Genomic DNA, 20,770 nt, shown 5'->3' on the forward strand with positions numbered 1-20,770 from the left:
TCAAAAGAAGTACTGCTTTATCCAAAGAAATGAAATTTTGAAACAACTTTATTGAGATAAAATTTATATATCATAAAATTCACTCATTTAAAGTGTACAGTGGGAATAATTCTCAAATGTCCTAGGGAACATTGGTAGAATAGACGAGTAGTTTCCAGACTACAGTATTTCATGAACCAGAAAACTTTAAAAGAAAATTCTGGGGACCAAAGGCCAGCTTTTTTAGTTTTCTGAATTAAGGATCTTAACATAGAAACAACCCACTGTCATCCTTCATCATCATCATCATCTCATTTTATAAAAGGACGTTTTAACACTAAAAGGATAGTAATGATATAATTTCAGAAAAAAGGACCCCTCTTTATATTGGACAGTTTTAAATTCCTTGTTTCAGGACCATTGGAATGAATTGTGACAATAAACAAACCACTTCAAAACTCAGCTTTAAAACGATAGTAATTTCTTTTTGTATTGCTCTCTTAGAACTGTTGTAATAGTTCACATACCCTTCAGATGTCCCCAAATAAAAAATTAAACCAGCCAGGATGTGGAGGAATGGGAACAACAAAATGGAATACAGGCACTAACAAATGAACCAAGTATTACAAATTGATAACATAATCATACTGACTTGGGTAGGGGAGAATGGAACTAAACTAAGCGGCCTTGTGAGATGATACCTTGACTAGATACTGCAAAACTAAAGACAAAGGAGCTATACATAAGTGCTGTAATCTCGTTTGGTAAATGTGTTTCTGACAGTGGTATGGTTAGCAATTTCGAAATTACTTTGTATGTATACTGGGATTGAACAGTAAATAAAACATTGCAGATAAAAAGAGCCGGTTTTCTTACTGTTGGACAAAGAAGTTGCAAGTAAGGAAAGAGGGGGGAGACAAACGAACCCTGTAGTGATGATTGAAATCTCAGGTATCAGTATAGTCTATGGCCGTATACCTTGAATGTGTGCAGTCTCGTCTGAGGTATCAGTATAAGCTTGTACTTTTTAATAGTTGTTGTTGTGCTTCCAGGTTGTGTCTGACTCTTCTGCAACCCCGTGAACTGGAGCCCACCAGGCTCTGTCCAGGGAATTTTCTAGGCAAGAATACTGGAGTAGATTGCCTTTTCCTTCTTCAGGGGATCTTCCCAACCCAGGGATTGAACCCTCGTCTCCTGCATTGCAAGTGTGTTCTTTACTGCTGAGCCATCAGGGAAGCCCACTTTTTAATAGGTCCACAGACAAATAGATATAGAAATATAGATGTGTATACACATACATAAATTTCTTATTTCTGATTCAAAGACAGAGCCCAGAAGCAATGACAACCTAGTGATAATGAGCACACCTATTATGCAGATCAGTTCAGTTCAATCGCCCAGTCGTGTCCGACTCTTTGCGACCCCGTCTGTTGACTGCAGCACGCCAGGCCTCTCTGTCCATCACCAGCTCCTGGAGTTTACCCAAACTCATGTCCATTGAGTCGGTGATGCCATCCAGCCATCTCATCCTCTGTCGTCCCCTTCTCCTCCTGCCTTCAATCCTTCCCAACATCAGAGTCTTTTCAAATGAGTCAGCTCTTCACATCAGGTGGCCAAAGTATTGGAGTTTCAGCTTCAACATTAGTCCTTCCAATGAATATTCAGGACTGATCTTTTGGATTGACTGGTTGGATATCTCTGCAGTCCAAGGGACTCTTAAGAGTCTTCTCCAACACCACAGTTCAAAGCATCAATTCTTCAGCACTCAGCTTTCTTTATAGTCCAACTCTCACATCCATACATGACCACAGGAAAAACCATAGCCTTGACTAGACGGACCTTTGTTGGCAAAGTATTATGCAGATAGTGGGTTCTAAACACTGTTCTTTAATAAAAGAACTAGAACTTGAAAAATGGTTGATTCAAAGGCTGAGGAAAGGAAAATTTAAGATAAACTTGGAGCTTCTTATGGAGCCAGAAAGTAAGGAAATACTTGAAAAAAGAAAATGATGGACAAAAGGGACTTGTCAAAGGAACACAAGAGATAACCTAAAGAAGCTCCTAGTTGCCAAAATTGAAATAATTTGAGCAACAAAATAATGATAATATTGGACTATAACTCATAGAATAAAATATGAGAACATATTGGTAAGATAAATAAGTATATGGAGAAGTGACAGTTTTTCCTTATAGTGAAATTTCAATTCATAAATATGTAAGGAAGGGAGTGGAAAATTGCTATTAACTGGGACTCTGTAATAACCTAGAGGGGTGGGAAAGGGTGGGAGGTGGGAGGGGATTAAAGAGAGAGGGGACATACATACAGGTATGGTTAATTCATGGTTATGTATGATAGGAATCATACCAATATTGTAAAGCAATCATCAATCAAAACTAAATAAATATGAATAATTTTAATTCCAAAAAAAATTGCTCATAGCCCATCACCACAGTGATAATTGTTGCAAGTGGATCCCCTTAATTGTGTGCACAGGCTTGAGGAAAAAGGGGATTTGTATAATCTCAGAGTGTTTCTCCCATGATTTTCTTTAAACAATTCAGGGGCTATACACACAGTATCATGCAACCATCACCACATTTTCATCCCCTCCAAAAGAAATAATTCTTATGAGTGGTCATTCTTCATTCCTCTCTTTCTCTAGCCCCTGGCAACCATTAATTTACTGTGTCTAATGATTTTTCTATTCAGTATCTTTCATATGAAAGGAGTCATATGATAGTATGACTTTCTGTGTCTGTCTTCTTTCACTTAGTGTAATGCATTCAAAGTTCATCCATGTTCTAGTATATATTAGTATTTCATTCCTTTTTTTATTTATTGTGTATTTTATTGATTTACTTCTTTATTCCAGTTTTATTGAGATACAGCATAATGACTTAAAGTATTTCATTCCTTTTAGTGGATGAATAGTATTCTTCTGAATGGCTAGACTGCATTTTGCTTGTTAATTCCTTAGATTTGATGGACATTTGGGTTGTTTTGCCACATTTTGGCTGTTATAAATAATGCTGCAATGAACATTCACGTACAAGTTTTTGTGTGAATATGTCTTTTTAGTTCTTTTGTGTATACACCTAAGTGCAGAATTGCGTGGTTCATATGGTAACTCTTTGTCTAACATTTTGAGGAACTGCCAAACTATTTTCCACAGTTTGCCATGATTTTTGTTTACCACAATGGAAAAGCTCGGTAGAGATGGGCTTTGTCAGTTGATCAAGACCAGTATCACCAGTATAAGACATGTTGACATCATGAGCCCTTTGATATGATGCATTGGGAAGAGCATGACATAATTTCTATGGTGCTTCTGTCAAGGTGGCATGATTTGAATTTAATCATGACAAAACCCAAACAATCCTGAATAAATGATTAGTATTTCTTGAGGGTGTCAGGGTCATGAAAGACAAGGGAAGACTGAGGAACTGTTGCAAAGTGCAGGAAATTAGGGAGAAATAACAACCATGGGCCATATGGGATCATAGCACAAAAGAGGACCTTAGTGGAAACACTGTTAAGGTTTGAAAAGGATCTTTAGTTTGATTACTAGTATTAGTTTCCCAGTAGTTGTCTATGGCTATGTAAGATATCAACATTGGGAAAAGTCGTGTGAGTGATGTATGGAAACTCTCTGTATTATTCTTATAAGTTCTGTGTAAGTTTTTCCAGTGGTTGTGTATAGATGTGAGAGTTGGACTGTGAAGAAAGCTGAGTGCCGAAGAATTGATGCTTTTGAACTGTGGTGTTGGAGAAGACTCTTGAGAGTCCCTTGGACTGCAAGGAGATCTAACCAATCCATCCTAAAGGAGATCAGTCCTGGGTGTTCATTGGAAGGACTGATGCTAAAGCTGAAACTCCAATACTTTGGCCACCTCATGCGAAGAGTTGACTCATTGGAAAAGACTCTGATGCTGGGAGGGATTGGGGGCAGGAGGAGAAGGGGATGACTGAGGATGAGATGGCTGGATGGCATCACTGACTCGATGGACATGAGTTTGGGTAAACTCCAGGAGTTGGTGATGGACAGGGAGGCCTGGAGTGCTGTGATTCATGGGATCGCAAAGAGTTGGACATGACTGAGCAACTGAACTGAACTGAAGTTTAAAAGTAATTCAAAGTAAAAAGTTTTAAAAAGATAACCAGTCATTGATTCTTGCTCACATGTCTGCAGATGGGCTAGACTTGGCTGACCATGGTTGGGCTCAGCTCCAGTCTGCAATTTGGGTCCAGGTCTGCTCCATGGGTCTCTCATCCCTCTTGGATCAGAATGCTTGTAGAGCATGTTCTTCTCACAGTGATACACAATTCTGAGACAAGCCAAACACACAAACACATTTCAAACCTCTGTGGCACATTTGCTAACATCCTGCTGCCTAAAGCATGTCACAGGCCAAGTCCAAAGTGAAAGGGTGAGAAACTACACCAACTAGTAGGAGGGACTGTGAGGTCACACAGCACAGAGGGTGGATGGAACAGAACTGGTGACAGTGATACAATCTACCATTCATATTTTTTCCCCTCAGGGAGCTAGTGTTAGGGAAACAGACACTGCAGGCTTTGCAGGCCTTTTTGCCTTTCTGGGTTTTTGTCTTATTTTCTGATTATCCCCTTCTCCTCTACCTCCCAGTCCTTAAGTGTATCTGGTAACTTTTTGCCTCTGCTCCATTCTTCTACAGTATTCTGCTCCCTTCACAGAGGCCCTAGAAGGAAGCAGGTCAGATCACACTTTCTCTCTAACTTGGCCTTTTTCCCAGTGGGGTGGAAACATTTGAAATACTGGGTTTTCTGTTGCTTCTGCCACGGCTGCCGCGTCTGGCTTCATGTATTTTAAATGAGCGTAACCCATATTTTAAGTTAATGTTATTGTGGTTGCTCTTGCCCCCTGTGGTGGCTTATGTGAAGGGAGTAATTTTGGAATTTTCCCTAAATAAAATAAATTGATTCACATGAGATCCTAATCTCTTCCTTGGCCAGTTTAGCACAGTCTAACTTGTTATTTTCTTAAACTTGTAAAGTCATGTACTTTTCCTCTTTTTTATTTCTAATTTTGTTCAAAAGTCTGAAAATTCAAGGTATTATTATTGTTACTATTATTATTACTGGTATTAGTATAAATTACTTCTAAAAATAACTATCAACATGACTACTGATTATTATGAATCTACTTGCCCTAGTGAAAATCTTTGTTGTCATTTCCTCATACTACTAGATAACGCTAGGATTTTCTCTCTTCCGTTTTTAATTTTTCACTTAACAAATAATTATTGAGGGTTTACCATATGCTTGGATATGTGATAGACCCTGAGAATAAAATGGTGAGCATTTTTATCAGCCAGATAAATAAAAAACTTGAGATATAACTATTGATTATGATAAGTGTGATTGAGTAAAAGGGTCATGGTAAAGAGTTCCCTGGTGGTCCAATAGTTAGGACTCAGTGATTTCACTGCTGTAGCCCTGAGTTTAATTCCTGGTGGGAGAACTAAGCTCCCTCAAGCTGCATAAGAACTAGATCTGTCAAGTGTGGTCAAAAAAAAAAAGAAAAAGAAAAACGGTCATGGTGTTGTGAAAGCCTTTGAGGGGCAGCCAGATCTGGTCTGGGTAAATAGAGGATGCCTCTCAGCTTCTCAGCTGGGATTGGAAGAATGAAGAGATGTAGGCTGGGGTTGGAAGGAGTGTTCTGGGTAAAGGGAACAGCAGGTGAAATGCCCTTTGGTAGGAGGAAGCATGGTTCCTTCTGTGGAATGGAGAAAGGCCATTGTGGCCTAGAACATGGGAAGTGAGGAGTGGACAGGTTTGAAGAGGCAGGCAGCGGCTAGATACTAAACAGGGCTCGTTGACCAGTGTGAGGATTTTAATCCTTAAGAACAGTGGGAAACCACTAAAAGGTTTGAGGTGGGGGAATGACATCATCAGATTTGTATTTTGAAAAAAAAATCATTCATTGTAAAGATTAGTTTGATTAGGAGGTAATTGTAGTTAGTAGAGGGCAGTTGGAAAGCTTTGGCAGTATCTGGAAGAGAGATGGTGATGGTTCTAAGGGCAGTGATGGGGAGGACAGAGAGAAGGATATAAAACATGGCAGGAAAAACATCAGATTTGGGAGATTGATTGGATATGGGAGATGTAAAGTAGAGAGAGTATCAAGGATGATCTGCTTAGCTTCATACATTTGGAGATGGGATTTTTTTATTTGTTTGTCGTGCATGGCTTTGGGATCTCAATCGAAGACCAAGGGTTGAACCTGGAGCCACAGCAGTGAAAGCACCAAATCCTAACTGCTAGACCACCAGTGAACTCCTTTAGAGATGGGGTTAATGCTAAAGAAGTTACCTCTTAGCCCATGATCATAGGAATAGAATAGAAGTTACCACTTTTTTCTTGTTTTTGCCAGGATTTGGCCTCCTCTCTTCAAAGAACCAACTTCCTCAGCCATTACTTTTATTTTCCTACCCCAAACTGGACTTCAAGTAGTGCTTCAAGATAACAGCCTCCACAGTCCTTCCAGTTCTTCTGGCCTCTTCTGTTCCTTGCCTCTTGAATGCATCCTGTCAGTTTCTGAGTCTGAGTCTTTGCATGAAGGACTCCATCTGTTTGGGATTCACTTTTTCCCCAGTCTGGGTCTCACTTCTTGCCTCATTTAATACCTGACTTAACCTTATTCACGGAGCCTCTGCAGAGAAAGGTTTTCCTGTTCTACTTGAATATACCTTTTTTAAAAAAATCTTGAAGCCTTATGGATGGATTTGAGGTTAGAAGTGGATCATCACACACATACACTTATGTACTCAACTTGGCTTTCAATTTTTAGTCAAAGGTAAAGAAACTCCCTGCTGAAGTGTGATGGCAGGAACAGAAAACAGTTGTCTTGGCCTGGTGATTCCTTGGCTCCTTGGTTCTCTGATGGAGGCACGGTGGTTGTTGTAGCTTGTAGTTCACTATCATCTTCCCAGAATTGAGAAAACTTGAATTCTTGTTACATCATTGCTCTTTTACACTCAGGATTTACCCGATCATTCCAAGAGAACTTGTGCTGTATGCTTCCCTTGAAAGAATTTGTCATGCTGCAGTGTCCCTCCAAGTACCATATACCTCATAAGCCTTCTCTGTCTTCTTGGCTTTTAGGTCAGGCTGTTGCTGCAGAATCCCATGTGCGGCTGAATCTCCAGACTGGGGCAAGGGAAGTGAAACTCCAAGATGAGGACAAGTTTCAAACTAATTTGAAAGGGTTAAAAAAAGGCAAAAGGTACAGTGTCACGCCTGGGGACTGGGAGACCGACAGCACTGACCCTATAATGCTGAGAGTAATGACAATGTTTTGTTCCTTTTTTGAAATTAATGTTTAAATTGGGGTATAATTGCTTTACAGTGTTGTTAGTTTTTGCTGTACATCTGCTTGAATCAGCTGTATGTGTATATATATCCCCTCCTTCTTGAGCCTCCCACTCACCCTCCACCCCTGACCCACACCTTTAGGTCACCACGGAGCACCTGGCTGAGCTCCCTGTGCTGCACAGCAGCTTCCTGCTAGTTATCTGTTTATACATGGTGATGTGTGTATGTCAGGGCTACTCTCTCAATGGGCCCCACCCTCTCCTTCCCGCCCTGTGGCCATTCTTTACATCTGTGTCTCTAGCCCTGCCATGCAGACAGGTTCATCACTTCCATTTAATGTATTATTTCTTGCCCAAATACATGTGGATTTAAAATTTTTTGAAATTTAATAGCTTAGAATTTATGATAAACATTTCAGGGTTTTATGGATGTTTACTTCTATGGTCTTTGGAAAGAAACAGTTTGCAAAGCAAACTGATACTTTTAAAAAAAAGGCTGTAGGGGAATGCTTAACCTGCTTTAAAAATGAAGTCTTTTTTCCCAGTACTTTAAGAGCACCCATTTGATTCCCAACAATTAATGCGCTGATTACAGATGAGTCATCTATTCATTAAAACAGGCCTGTTAGGCCTTCTGCTTTGCAGTAATACTTCCTTGGTGGACAATAAAATTGCATTTTAAAGTCTCTAATTCAGAGTAACTTTTCGTCTTGTTAGTCCATATTAAAACAGGCTTTCTTATAGTATAAAAGTTCTCCAATGGTAATAATTGCCTATTTTTTAATAATCAGTTTAGTTGATTTACTTTTGGGCAATTCATAGTCTCTATTTTTCTGTTTTTTTTTTTTTTTTTTTCCCTTTTTGACTTAAAAGTTTTCTTTGCTTGCTATTTTCTGTGTAAGGGAGAAGGAGGCTAAGGCATGGGATTACGGGGGCTGTTGGAATTGTGCAGTTTGAAAGGTCAGTATAAATACCAACCATAAAGTTTCTAACACAAGGACCAGTAAATTATGGCCTGCAGCAAACTATTGGGACTACTGCCTGTTTTTGTATGACCCACAAGTTATGTGGTTGTTAATGGTTTTTTATGGTTGGAAAAAAAAGATATTTCATGACTGAATAAAATTATGTGAAATTTGGATTTCAGCATCCATAATTAAAGTTTTATTGGAATATAACCATGTTCATTCATTTATGTATTGTCCGTGGCTGATTTCCTTGCCATTTCCTTCTCCAGGGGATCTTCCCAACCCAGGGATCCAACCTGGGTCTCCCACATTGTAGACAGACGCTTTACTGTCTTGGCTCTTTACTTGAGCCACCAGGGAAGTCGGCAGAGTTGAGTAGTTGGGAAAATCATCCCATAAGGCCCACCGTCTTATCTGGTTGTTACAGGTAGTTTCCTGTCCCTGGTCTAATATGGCTGTGTCTCGTTTTATTGCACCTCACTTTGTTGCACTTCTCAGATACTGCATTTTTCACATATTGAAGATTTGTGGTAACCTTATGTTGAGCAAATCTGTTGCTACCATTTTCCAACAGCATTTGCTCACTTCATGTGTCTTTGTGTCACATTTTGGTAATTCTTACAATATATTTCAAATTTCTTCATTAATATTATATTTGTTATGGTGATCTATGATTAATTCTTTGATTAGATCTTTGATGTACCTATTGTAATTGGTTTTTTGGTTTGTATTGTTTTTGTCGTGTATGTTTTAGTTATATACTTGTTTTTTTAGACATAATGCTGTTGTACACTTAATAGACTACAGTATAGTGTAAACATAGCTTCTGTGCACCAAAAAATTGATGTGACTTACTTTATAGCAGTATTTACTTTCTTGTGATGGTCTGTAACCAGTCCCTTAATATTGCTGAGATATGCCTGTTTATGTAAGTATTGGGAATCAATCATGGATTCAGCAAGGTTAGTATTACTCAGTCCTTGGATTTTTATTATTTTAGCAATATTTTGAAGTTAGAGATGAGGCAGAAGGGGACCTGGCAAAAGGTCATCCTTCCTGTCCATGTGGTACTCAAAAGATCACAAAATAGCTTATTCAGATTGGGGCATTTTTCACTATCAGAAAATTCAACTTTGTATCATGATCTGTAAAATAAGGAGCTGTTTGCCCTCCTTATAGTCACTTCAAACTGGGACGGATCTTTATTTTTCCCTGCCTCTCCAGATAGGCATGTACCTGGAGTAACATGGGTTATATGATGATTACTTTCTCAGAACCATCAAAGAAAGAATCAAATCTCATTGTTGTGCTGCTGCTAAGTCACTTCAGTCGTGTTCAACTCTGTGTGACCCCACAGACGGCAGCCCACCAGGCTCCCCCATCCCTGGGATTCTCCAGGCAAGAACACTGGAGTGGGTTGCCATTTCCTTCTCCAATGCGTGAAAGTGAAAAGTGAAAGTGAAGTCGCTCAGTTGTGTCCGACTCCTAGCAACCCTATGGATTGCAGTCTCCTACCAGGGTCCTCCGCCAATGAGATTTCCTAGGCAAGAGTACTGGAGTGGGGTGCCATTGTTGTAACCCCTGTCAATATCCCTCCATTTTTAGCATGCATATACATCTTTCAGTGTCTCAAAGTACTTAAGGAAAGTATCTCAAAGTACTTAGAAAGTCTTTTCTCACATCTAAGCCAAGTCTTATTTTTGAATAAGAAACCTATTTTTTCCCTGGTTTAAGAATATTGAGTTAGAAACTTGGTTAATTTGGTGCCTTTTTATTAATATTTGTTGGTTTTAATATTATGAAAAGTAATTTCTCCAATACCTGGCCATACATTGATCATCAGTGAAAGAAAGAAAGAAACTGACATTGCTCAGTTGTGTCTGACTCTTTGCGACCCTGTGGACTGTAGCCCACCAGGCTCCTCTGTCCATGGCATTTTCCAGGCAAGAGTATTGGAGTGGGTTTCCATTTCCTTCTCCAAGGGAATCTTCCCGACCCAGGGATCGAACTTGGGTCTCCTGCATTGCAGGCAGACGCTTTACCCTCTGAACCACCAGATCATCAGTAGGAGCATTTATTACTTCGCCTGTTTCTCCTGTCTTTTTAGACTAGAAAGAGAGCCATCCATGTGGTCTATAGTAGAGAGACTATGAGAGAGGAATATGCATTCCTACTCCCACCCCTTTAATTTTCTCCTTTGAAATGTTTCTGAGGGCTCTGCCTTGGAATGTCCTCCAGGGTAAGCTGGACATGTCTTCTTCCTTCTCAGTGTTTATCAGTTCAGTCGCTCAGTCGTGTCCGACTCTTTGCGACCCCATGAATCGCAGCACACCAGGCCTCCCTGTCCATCACCAACTCCTGGAGTTCACTCAGACTCACGTCCATCGAGTCAGTGATGCCATCCAGCCATCTCATCCTCTGTTGTCCCCTTCTCCTCCTGCCCCTAATCCCTCCCAGCATCAGAGTCTTTGCCAATGAGTCAACTCTTCGCATGAGGTGGCCAAAGTACTGGAGCTTCAGCTTTAGCATCATTCCTCCCAAAGAAATCCCAGGGTTGATCTCCTTCAGAATGGACTGGTTGGATCTCCTTGCAGTCCAAGGGACTCTCAAGAGTCTTCTCCAACACCACAGTTCAAAAGCATCAATTCTTCAAGCTCAGCCTTCTTCATAGTCCAACTCTCACATCCATACATGACCACTGGAAAAATCATAGCCTTGACTAGACAGACCTTTGTTGGCAGAGTAATGTCTCTGCTTTTGTATATGCTATCTAGGTTGGCCATAACTTTTCTTCCAAGGAGTAAGCATCTTTTAATTTCTTGGCTACAATCACCATCTGCAGTGATTTTGGAGCCCAGAAAAATAAAGTCTGACACTGTTTCCACTGTTTCTCCACCTATTTCCCATGAAGTGATGGGACCAGATGCCATGATCTTCGTTTTCTGAATGTTGAGCTTTAAGCCAACTTTTTCACTCTCCTCTTTCAATTTCATCAAGAGGCTTTTGAATTCCTCTTCACTTTCTGCCATAAGGGTGGTGTCCTCTGCATATCTGAGGTTATTGATATTTCTCCTGGCAATCTTGATTCCAGCTTGTGTTTCTTCCAGTCCAGCGTTTCCCATGATGTACTCTGCATATAAATTAAATAAGCAGGGTGACAGTATACAGCCTTGACGTACTCCTTTTCCTATTTGGAACCAGTCTGTTGTTCCAGTTCTAACTGTTGCTTCCTGACCTGCATATGGGTTTCTCAAAAGGCAGGTCAGGTGGTCTAGTATTCGCATTTCTTTCAGAATTTTCCGCAGTTTATTGTGATCCGCACAGTCAAAGGCTTTGGCATAGTCAAGAAAGCAGAATTAGATGTTTTTCTGGAACTCTCTTGCTTTTTCCATGATCCAGCAGATGTTGGCAATTTGATCTCTGGTTCCTCTGCCTTTTCTAAAACCAGCTTGAACATCAGGGAGTTCACAGTTCACATATTGCTGAAGCCTGGCTTGGAGAATTTTGAGCATTACTTTACTAGCATGTGAGATGAGTACAATTGTGTGGTAGTTTGAACATTCTATGGCATTGCATTTCTTTGGGATTGGAAAGAAAACTGACGTTTTCCAGTCCTGTGGCCACTGCTGAGTTTTCCAAATTTGCTGGCATATTGAGTGCAGCACTTTCACAGCATCATCTTTCAGGATTTGAAATAGCTCAACTGGAATTCCATCACCTCCACTATCTTTGTTCGTAGTGATGCTTTCTAAGGCCCACTTGACTTCACACTCCAGGATGTCTGTCTCTAGGTGAGTGATCCCACCATCATGATTATCTGGGTTGTGAAGATCTTTTTTGTATAGTTTTTCTGTGTATTCTTGCCACCTCTTCTTAATATCTTCTTCTGTTAGGTCCATACAATTTCTGTCCTTTATCGAGCCCATCTTTGCATGAAATGTTCTCTTGGTATCTCTAATTTCCTTGAAGAGATCTCTAGTCTTTCCCATTTTGTTGTTTTCCTCTATTTCTTTGCACTGATCACTGAAGAAGGCTTTCTTATCTCTTCTTGCTATTCTTTGGAACTCTGCATTCAGATGCTTATATCTTTCCCTTTCTCCTTTGCTTTTCGCTTCTCTTCTTTTCACAGCTATTTGTAAGGCCTCCCCAGACAGCCATTTTGCTTTTTTGCATTTCTTTTCCATGGGCATGGTCTTGACCCCTGTCTCCTGTACAATGTCACAAACCTCATTCCACAGTTCATCAGGCACTCTATCTATCAGATCTAGGCCCTTAAATCTATTTCTCACTTCCACTGTATAATCATAAGGGATTTCATTTAGGTCATATCTGAATGGTCTAGTGGTTTTCCCTACTTTTTTCTTTTTTCTTTTTTTTTACTTTTTTCAATTTAAGTCTGAATTTGGCAATAAGGAGTTAATGAGCTGAGCCACAGTCAGCTCCTGGTCTTGTTTTTGCTGACTGTATAGAGCTTCTCCATCTTTGGCTGCAAAGAATCTAATCAGTCTGATTTTGGTGTTGACCATGTGGTGATGTCCATGTGTAGAGTCTTCTCTTGTGTTGTTGGAAGAGGGTGTTTGCTCAGTGCATTCTCTTGGCAAAACTCTATTAGCCTTTGCCCTGCTTCATTCCGTATTCCAAGGCCAAATTTGCCTGTTACTCCAGGTGTTTCTTGACTTCTACTTTTGCATTCCAGTCCCCTATAATGAAAAGGACATCTTCTTTGGGTATTAGTTCTCAAAGGTCTTGTAGGTCTTCATAGAACCATTCAACTTCAGCTTCTTCAGCGTTACTGGTTGGGGCATAGACTTGGATTACTGTGATATTGAATGGTTTGCCCTGGAAACGAACAGAGATCATTCTGTCGTTTTTGAGACTGCGTCCAAGTACTGCATTTCGGACTCTCTTGTTGACCATGATGGCTACTCCATTTCTTCTAAGGGATTCCTGCCCACAGTAGTAGATATAATGGTCATCTGAGTTAAATTCACCCATTCCAGTCCATTTTGCTGATTCCTAGAATGTCAATGTTCACCCTTGCCATCTCCTGTTTGACCACTTCCAATTTGCCTTGATTCATGGACCAGGTTCGTATGCAATACTGCTCCTTACAGCATCGGACCTTGCTTCCATCACCAGTCACATCCACAACTGGGTATTGTTTTTGCTTTGGCTCCATCCCTTCATTCTTTCTGGAGTTATTTCTCCACTGATCTCCAATAGCGTATTGGGCACCTACTGACCTGAGGAGTTCCTCTTTCAGTAAGCTATCATTTTGCCTTTTCATACTGTTCATGGGGTTCTCAACCTACGAATACTGAAGTGGTTTGCTATTCCTTTCTCCAGTGGACCACATTCTGTCAGACCTCTCCAGCATGACCCGCCCATCTTGGGTGGCCCCATCGGCATGGCTTAGTTTCATTGAGTTAGACAAGGCTGTGGTCCTAGTGTGATTAGATTGACTAGTTTTCTGTGATTATGGTTTCAGTGTGTCTGCCCTCTGATGCCCTCTTGCAACATTGACCGTCTTACTTGTGTTTCTCTTACCTTGGACGTGGGGTAACTCTTCACGGCTGCTCCAGCAAAACGCAACCACTGCTCCTTACCTTGGACGAGGGGTATCTCCTCACCACCGCCCCTCCTGACCTTGAACGTGGAGTAGCTCCTCTAGGCCCTCCTGCGCCCGCGCAGCCACCGCTCCTTGGATGTGGGGTAGCTCCTCCCGGCCGCCCCCCTGGCCTCGGACACGGGGTAGTTCCACCCGGCCGCTGCCCCTGACCTCAGACGCGGGGTAGCTCCTCTCGGCAGTTTGTGCACCCTCGCAGCCGCCCGCACTCAGTGTTTATAGCTAGCAACAAATCTGTCTGAACAGAAGCCCAAAGGCATTGACAAGGTGGTTGAGGGTGTTCAGTGCTATGAGCTCAGTGAGTCTTTGGTGGTGACTTTCTCCTCTTGCAGTGAACCTCCTTCTGTGCTCCTTTAATTCCACTTCACAGTGTCTTCCTGCTTCTTCAGTTCTGGAATGGGAACAGAGACCAAAGGATGGGGCTGATTTTCAAAATTGTTATAATATTTTGTTTACTGACTTAACTGTTTTGAGAAACAAGACCCACAGCTTTCTATAAGTCTGTCAAATAAGTTGGTGATCCTGTGATATTAAGAACCACTGTCTAGAGAGATAGGATAGTCCATTCAGCCTAATCCACAGCAGCTTCTCCACTAGTCCTGCTGGGCATGTGACTGGCCACACTGCTACCTAGAGCTACAGTTCCTGTGAGCTCTAAAGCCCAGAAGAGGTCTCGTTACTCTGACTTGTCCCAGAGGGTTCTCTGGGCACTTGCTGAGTCCAGTGTACAAGTTGGCTCTCAACTGGTTTTCCTCTTGCTATTTGTGTGTTAGACATTGCCATCTTAACAGGCCTTAGTCTATATTCCTGTCAACTTCTCCATAGTACATCTTTTGCCTTGGAACAATCAGCTTTTTGAATCATCCTCTTACATTTAGAGGACCAAACTGCATCCAAATTGTTCCATATTGGGTTGTTTATTTGTTTGTGTGTGTTTAATTGCTAAGTCCTGTCTGACTCTTTGTGAGCCCATGGACTCAAGCCCTCCAGGCTCCTCTGTCCATGGATTTTTCCAGGCAAGAATGCTGGAGTGGGTTGCCATTTCCTCCTCCAGGAGATTTTCTTGACCCAGGGATTGAACCTGCATCTCCTGTGTCTCTGTATTGACAGGTGGATTCTTAACCACTGAGCCATGTAGGAAGCCCTGTTGAGAGCATTTACCACAGTTATAATATGGTGTAATAGTTAAGGGAGTGGGCCATGGATAGGACCATTTACTTATTCCACCATTCATTTCACAGAAGACCTATTGAGTGCCTGTGTGCCAGGCATTGGGGATACAGTAGTAAATAAAACAGACAAGATGCTAGCTTTATTGAGGCTGGCAAGTAGGAAAAGAGAAATAAGTATGCAAGTAAGGTAATTATAGATTATAATAAATACTAGGGAAGAAATGAGGTGATAAATCCCTAATGGAGGCTATGGATTGGCTGAAAAGTTCATTCAGGTTTTTCTGTACCATCTTGTGAATAACTGAACAACCTTTTTGGGCAACCCAATAGAAAGGACGGTTTGAGAAGGCCTTGTCAAAGCCTGAGACCTGAAGGATGAGGGTCACTTAGTCATTAAAGGGGTTAATTTTATAGGGTTAGAGTTAGAGCAATTCAGGCAGAAGAAATAAGAGTTCCTGGCTTTGTTAAGGAAAGGGCTTTGTCAAGTTCAAGAAAAAGGAAAATGATCAGGGTAATTAATGGGTAGGAGAAGGAAGAAGACTAATATAAGATGAGATTGGAAAGGTATGAGGGGCCCGATCATGTGGAATTTTGAGGAGCATGTTGAATGTTCTTCATTTAAGTAGAATTGTAATGGTGAGCCATTGGAGGATTTTGGGTACGAGAATTATTTAATGTAATTTAGCAAGATCATTATAGTTGCTATGTATACCGAGGATAGATTGAAGGGGGACAAAAGATGTACAGAGACAATTAGAATGTCATTTCAGTGGGTGAGGCAAAACATAATGGTGGTTTAGTCTGTGGTGTGTAACAAAGAGTGGATGAATTGGAGATTTAATTTGGAGGCAGCAACAATAGCTTTACAGTTTAGGGGTTGGAAAAAGGGGAGTAGAGGTTCAGGTAAAGCCTCATTTGGGATTTGCATAACCAGGTACTAGAAGGTACTATTTATTGAAATAGAAAAGATTGAGAGGGGGACAGATTTATGGAGAGAACTGTCAAGACCTATGGTTTAGATGTAATAAGTCTCAGGTGGCTGTTAAAGATCCAAGATGTTTCAGTAGTTGTACAGGAGTCTGGCTGGTACTTGGGAAAGGGGTTTGGGTCAAAGATGTAATTTTAGGCATCACTGCCTGATAGATATTTTCAACTATCTAGGGGAGGGTGTTAGTCGCTCAGTTGTGTCCGACTCTTTGTGACCCATGGACTAGCTCACCAGGCTCTTCTGTCCATGGAATTCTCCAGGCAAGAATACTAGAGGGGCTTCCCTGGTGGCTCAGACAGTAAAGAATCTGCCTGCAATGCAGGAGACCCAGGTTCGATCCCTGGGTTGGGAAGATTCCTTGGAGAAGGGAATGGCAACCCACTCCAGTATTATTGCCTGGAGAATTCCTTGGATAGAGGAGTGTGGTGGGCTACAGTCCATGGTGTCACAAAGAGTTGGACATGACTAAGACACACACACACACACAGAGTGTAGAGATAGAGAAAAGATTGTTCAAGATTGAACTCTGAGGTGTTCCGGCATATAGGATTCAGGTAAGAGATAAGGAACCAGCAAGAACAATTAGAGAAGGAGCATGGAAGAGGAAAAATCCCGGAGAATGTGGCAACAAAAAGCCAGGAAAGGAGACTGTTTCAAGGAGGGAGGGGTGAACTGTGTAAATGCTGCTGAGTGGTTGAGGAACAGGCGCTAGTGAAGAATCCATTGGATTTGACCATTGATTATTGGTAATTTTGATGAGCAGTTTTAGTGGAGTTTTGGGAACAAGATCCAGGTTGATGCATATGGCAATCTAAATAACATTCAAGGAGGTGTGGCTAGTGAATGAAAACAATGTGTTCATAAAGTTTTACTTAATCTGAACAGAAGCAGAGAAATGGCATGATAATTAGAGATTGTGGAGTCAAAGGGGTGTTGGTATGCTGATGAGAATAATCCAACCAAAGGAAAAACTGATGATGCAGGCAGGTGGGAGTGTGGTATAATTTTGGGAGTTAAAGGTTTTGAAAAGGCAAGTGGGATCTCTACCCTAAGTGCAACAGGGGCAGGGACACTGTCTTCCTTTTTAATAGTAAGGAAAGCAGAAAATGTAGATTTAGGTGCAGGTTGGTATATAGACAGGGAGGCCTAACGTGCTGCGGTTCATGGGGTCGCAAAGAGTCGGACACTACTGAGCAACTGAACTGAACTGGTATATAGAGTGGATGATGGGAAGATGAATGAGTTATTGATGATAACATCTGTTTTTCTCAGTGAAGAATAAAATGAGAATACCAGCTGAGGATAGTTGTACATGTGCCTGTGTGCATGCAGGCATACATGTACATTTGTGTGCATGTAGCTAGGGCTAAGAGCGGGTGGTGATGGATGGCTTGGGAGAGTGGGACTTTATACAGTAAATAGAGATGTAGACACGATGGGGTTAATCCTAAATCTTGGAGAAAGGAGATAATCTGCTCCTTATAGCCTTGTACATATACCATGAGGAAACTATAATCAAAAAAGACACACATACCCCAGTGTTTATTGTAGCACTATTTACAATAGCTCAGACACAGAAGCAACTTAGATGTCTGTAGACAAATAGAGAAAGAAGTTGTGGTACTTATATACAATAGAATATTACTCAGCCATAAAAGGAGCACATACAGTTTTAATGAGATGGAGGAACCTAGAACCTATTGTACAGAGTAAAGTAAGTCAGAGAAAAACATTGTATGTTAATGCATTTATGTGGAATCTAGAAAAATGGATGAACCTATTTGCAGGGCTGCAGTGGAGACACAGACATTAGAGAACAGACCTGTTGACACAGTGGGGGATGCAGAGGTTGGGATGAATTGAGAGAGAGGTGTTGAAATATATACATAAGCATGTGTAAAATAGATAGCCAGTGAGAATTTGCTGTATGACGCTGCTAACTCACTTCAGTCATGTCTGACTCTGTGCGACCCCATAGATGATGGCAGCCCACCAGGCTCCCCTATCCCTGGGATTCTCCAGGCAAGAACACTGGAGTGGGTTGCCATTTCCTTCTCCAGTGCATGAAAGTGAAAAGTGAAAGTGAAGTCCAATCGTGTCCGACCCTCAGTGACCCCATGGATCACAGCCTACCAGGCTCCTCTGTCCACAGGATTTGCCAGGCAAAAGTACTGGAGTGAGTTGCCATTGCCTTCTCCGATGACGCAGGGAGCTCAAACCTCGTGCTCTGTGACAACCTAGAGAGGTGGGATGGGATGGGATGTGGGAGGGAGGTTCAGAGGGAGGGGACATAGTGTACCTATGGCTGGAAAAAACCAACACAATATTACAAAGCAATTATTCTCCAATTAAAAATAAATAACTTAAAAAAGTTATAGCCCTAAATACTTCACTCCCTCTTCAGAGTAAGGATCAAGGCAGTGGTATCCTCTTGCGGCTGGCAGTGGGTGATTCGCTGACAGGAGAGGTGTTGTCTGTCCTATTTGGTAGGACTGTGGTAATGATTTGAATGAATTACTAGTTTTAAAGGATTGACACAATGCCTGACACATGGTTAAGTGCTCTGTAAATGAGAATTATTAACTATTATTAGTTAGTTTAGGAGGATTGGGGTTTAAAGAAGTCAAGTGTTCTGAGGGCTCTAAGGGGTCTCTGGGATGAATCAAAGACTGAGAACCTCTCATGAGAGCTGAGGCTGGCTAGGATCTTGGGCCATGAGACTGAGGTACTCATCTCACCTGGAACAGAGAGAGTGGTCCACTAGCCCCTTCTTCCCCGATCTCTGCTGTATCTCCAGGGATACCTGGGCCACCCTCTCCCCACACTGCCAGCCGGACAGTCTTGCTATGCACAGTCCACATTCTACACTTCCCTTTGTCTGTATGTATCACTGTTCCTTACCTCTGTTCACTGAACTGAAATGAGTGCTGGTGGCAAAACCTGCCTTCCACCCCGCTGCCCCACAAATGCCTTCTCTCCAGTCAAGATAAATTGTGGCTTGGATCAGCTCCAGGACTGTTTTTGAAGATACCGCTCTAGTCTCTGCCAGCTTCCTGACATTATGTCCACCTTGGTTCCTTTCTTCCCTCTCCTTGGAGGCTGGCTGCAGAGGGTGGCTGGCCTTGGTTTTAGTTCTTCATATCTCAAACCCATTCCTTTGTCAGATTGACTCATACTACCTGCACATAGTCTGTGCTCAGGGGTTTGTCTTAAAGGTATGAATTTATTCAGCCTGGTTTTGTAAAGATAGATTGGCTTGTCAAATCAGGTTAGACACACACTTGGGTGGGAGAAGATTATATATAGGGTACATGTTATGTCCTCTGTCTGTGCCCCATCGTCCCCCAGGAGGTCTTACTCTGGCACCTGCTGAGAGAGCAGCACTGCACAGACATTCCAGACTTGCTTCTGCCTGAGTAACTGGCTGAGAGCTCTCTGTCCACAGTGGGCTTCTGTCTGCCTCATGCCATTTTCTCCTCTTTTATGAAGTGACCCCATCTTTAGCTCTTTCCTCCTCTAGCTTCAAGGTGAGATCCTCAAGGTTAGACTTCTGGCTGACCCACGGCAAAGGTGGATAGTGTCCTGTGAGTTAGCCTGGCTTAGCTGGCCTTGGAGTGCCAGCCATCCAGAGGGGTGTTTCTTGGGAAAGTTTACCCTCCTCATGACTCTCAACTTCTCTTTGGACAGGCTGGACATCAACACCAATACCTATACATCCCAGGACCTCAAGAACGCACTGGCAAAATTCAAGGAGGGGGCAGAGATGGAAAATTCAAAGGAAGACCAGGTTAGTAATATTGCTTATAGTGAGTTCATACCATCCTGCAAAATGACATGAAAGGGAATCACTGTTTCCTAAAGCTTTAGCAATAAACATGGGTAATAATAACAATAATATTGCAAAATAATTTAAGGAAAAGTTAATGCCAAGTAAGTAACCCTTTGTGAACTATTAATAAATTTCTGGGAGCATTTCTGTCATCGTTTCATTAGGATTTAGCTTCCCATTACATATTTGGGAAAACTGAAGGACAGAGCATAGATAGCCATACTCTGCATTACCACAAACATCAATTAGGGGAACAGACATTAGAACTCACATCTCCTCACTTACACTTAGGTTAGACACAAGTGTAAAGGATGGGACCTAGACCAAGAAGGAAGAAGCCCAAGTCCTTGTCCTTTGAACATGTAGCAAACCTTTTCCAGACCTCAGATCCCTTAAATGTACAATATGGGGCTGGGACAAGATGGCTGAGGTTTCCTCCAGCTCTTAAATTTATGTACAAGCTATTAGGGAATAAGAAGGAGAAAGAGGCAGAGTCGCAGCCCCTTGGCTATGTCCCTAATGTCTGGGATGGTTCATGGATCCTGACCTATCAGAACAAAGTCTTATTCTTAGATGGATCATGAGGTCATATAATAGAGAATGTTACAAATCAATCCTTAACATTTCTGCTTGAGTCCTGTCCTTGAAAGAACTTCCTCCAGTGGCCGCCTCGCAGACCTTTTTCTGTTCTCCCTCCTCCTCCTCTTCACAATTCCCTCTCCTTTTCTTATCTCTGCCCTCATCCCAGAATTCTGGCAGTATCTTAGAGAGGCAACACCAGATTCTTGACAGTCTGTGTGTTAGTGAAGGAAGCTTGAGACAGACGGACGTGTGTGTGTGTGTGTGTGTGTGTGT

General features: G+C 41.7%; 1 protein-coding gene across 5 annotated transcripts in view; it reads left to right on the top strand.

Annotated features, from left to right (window-relative positions):
- The window catches only part of SIL1 (SIL1 nucleotide exchange factor), a 258,878-nt gene that overhangs the window by 130,294 nt on the left and 107,814 nt on the right, over positions 1 to 20,770 (top strand). For all 5 annotated transcript variants that reach the window (XM_040239989.1, XM_040239987.1, XM_040239988.1 and 2 more), the window contains exons 4-5: positions 7,124 to 7,244; positions 19,774 to 19,873. In XM_040239989.1, coding sequence (XP_040095923.1) covers positions 7,124 to 7,244; positions 19,774 to 19,873 — 221 coding nt within the window. The remainder of the gene's footprint in view (positions 1 to 7,123; positions 7,245 to 19,773; positions 19,874 to 20,770) is intronic.

Source organism: Oryx dammah, unplaced genomic scaffold (assembly GCF_014754425.2).
Source record: "Oryx dammah isolate SB20612 unplaced genomic scaffold, SCBI_Odam_1.1 HiC_scaffold_5, whole genome shotgun sequence".
NCBI lineage: Eukaryota > Metazoa > Chordata > Mammalia > Artiodactyla > Bovidae > Oryx > Oryx dammah.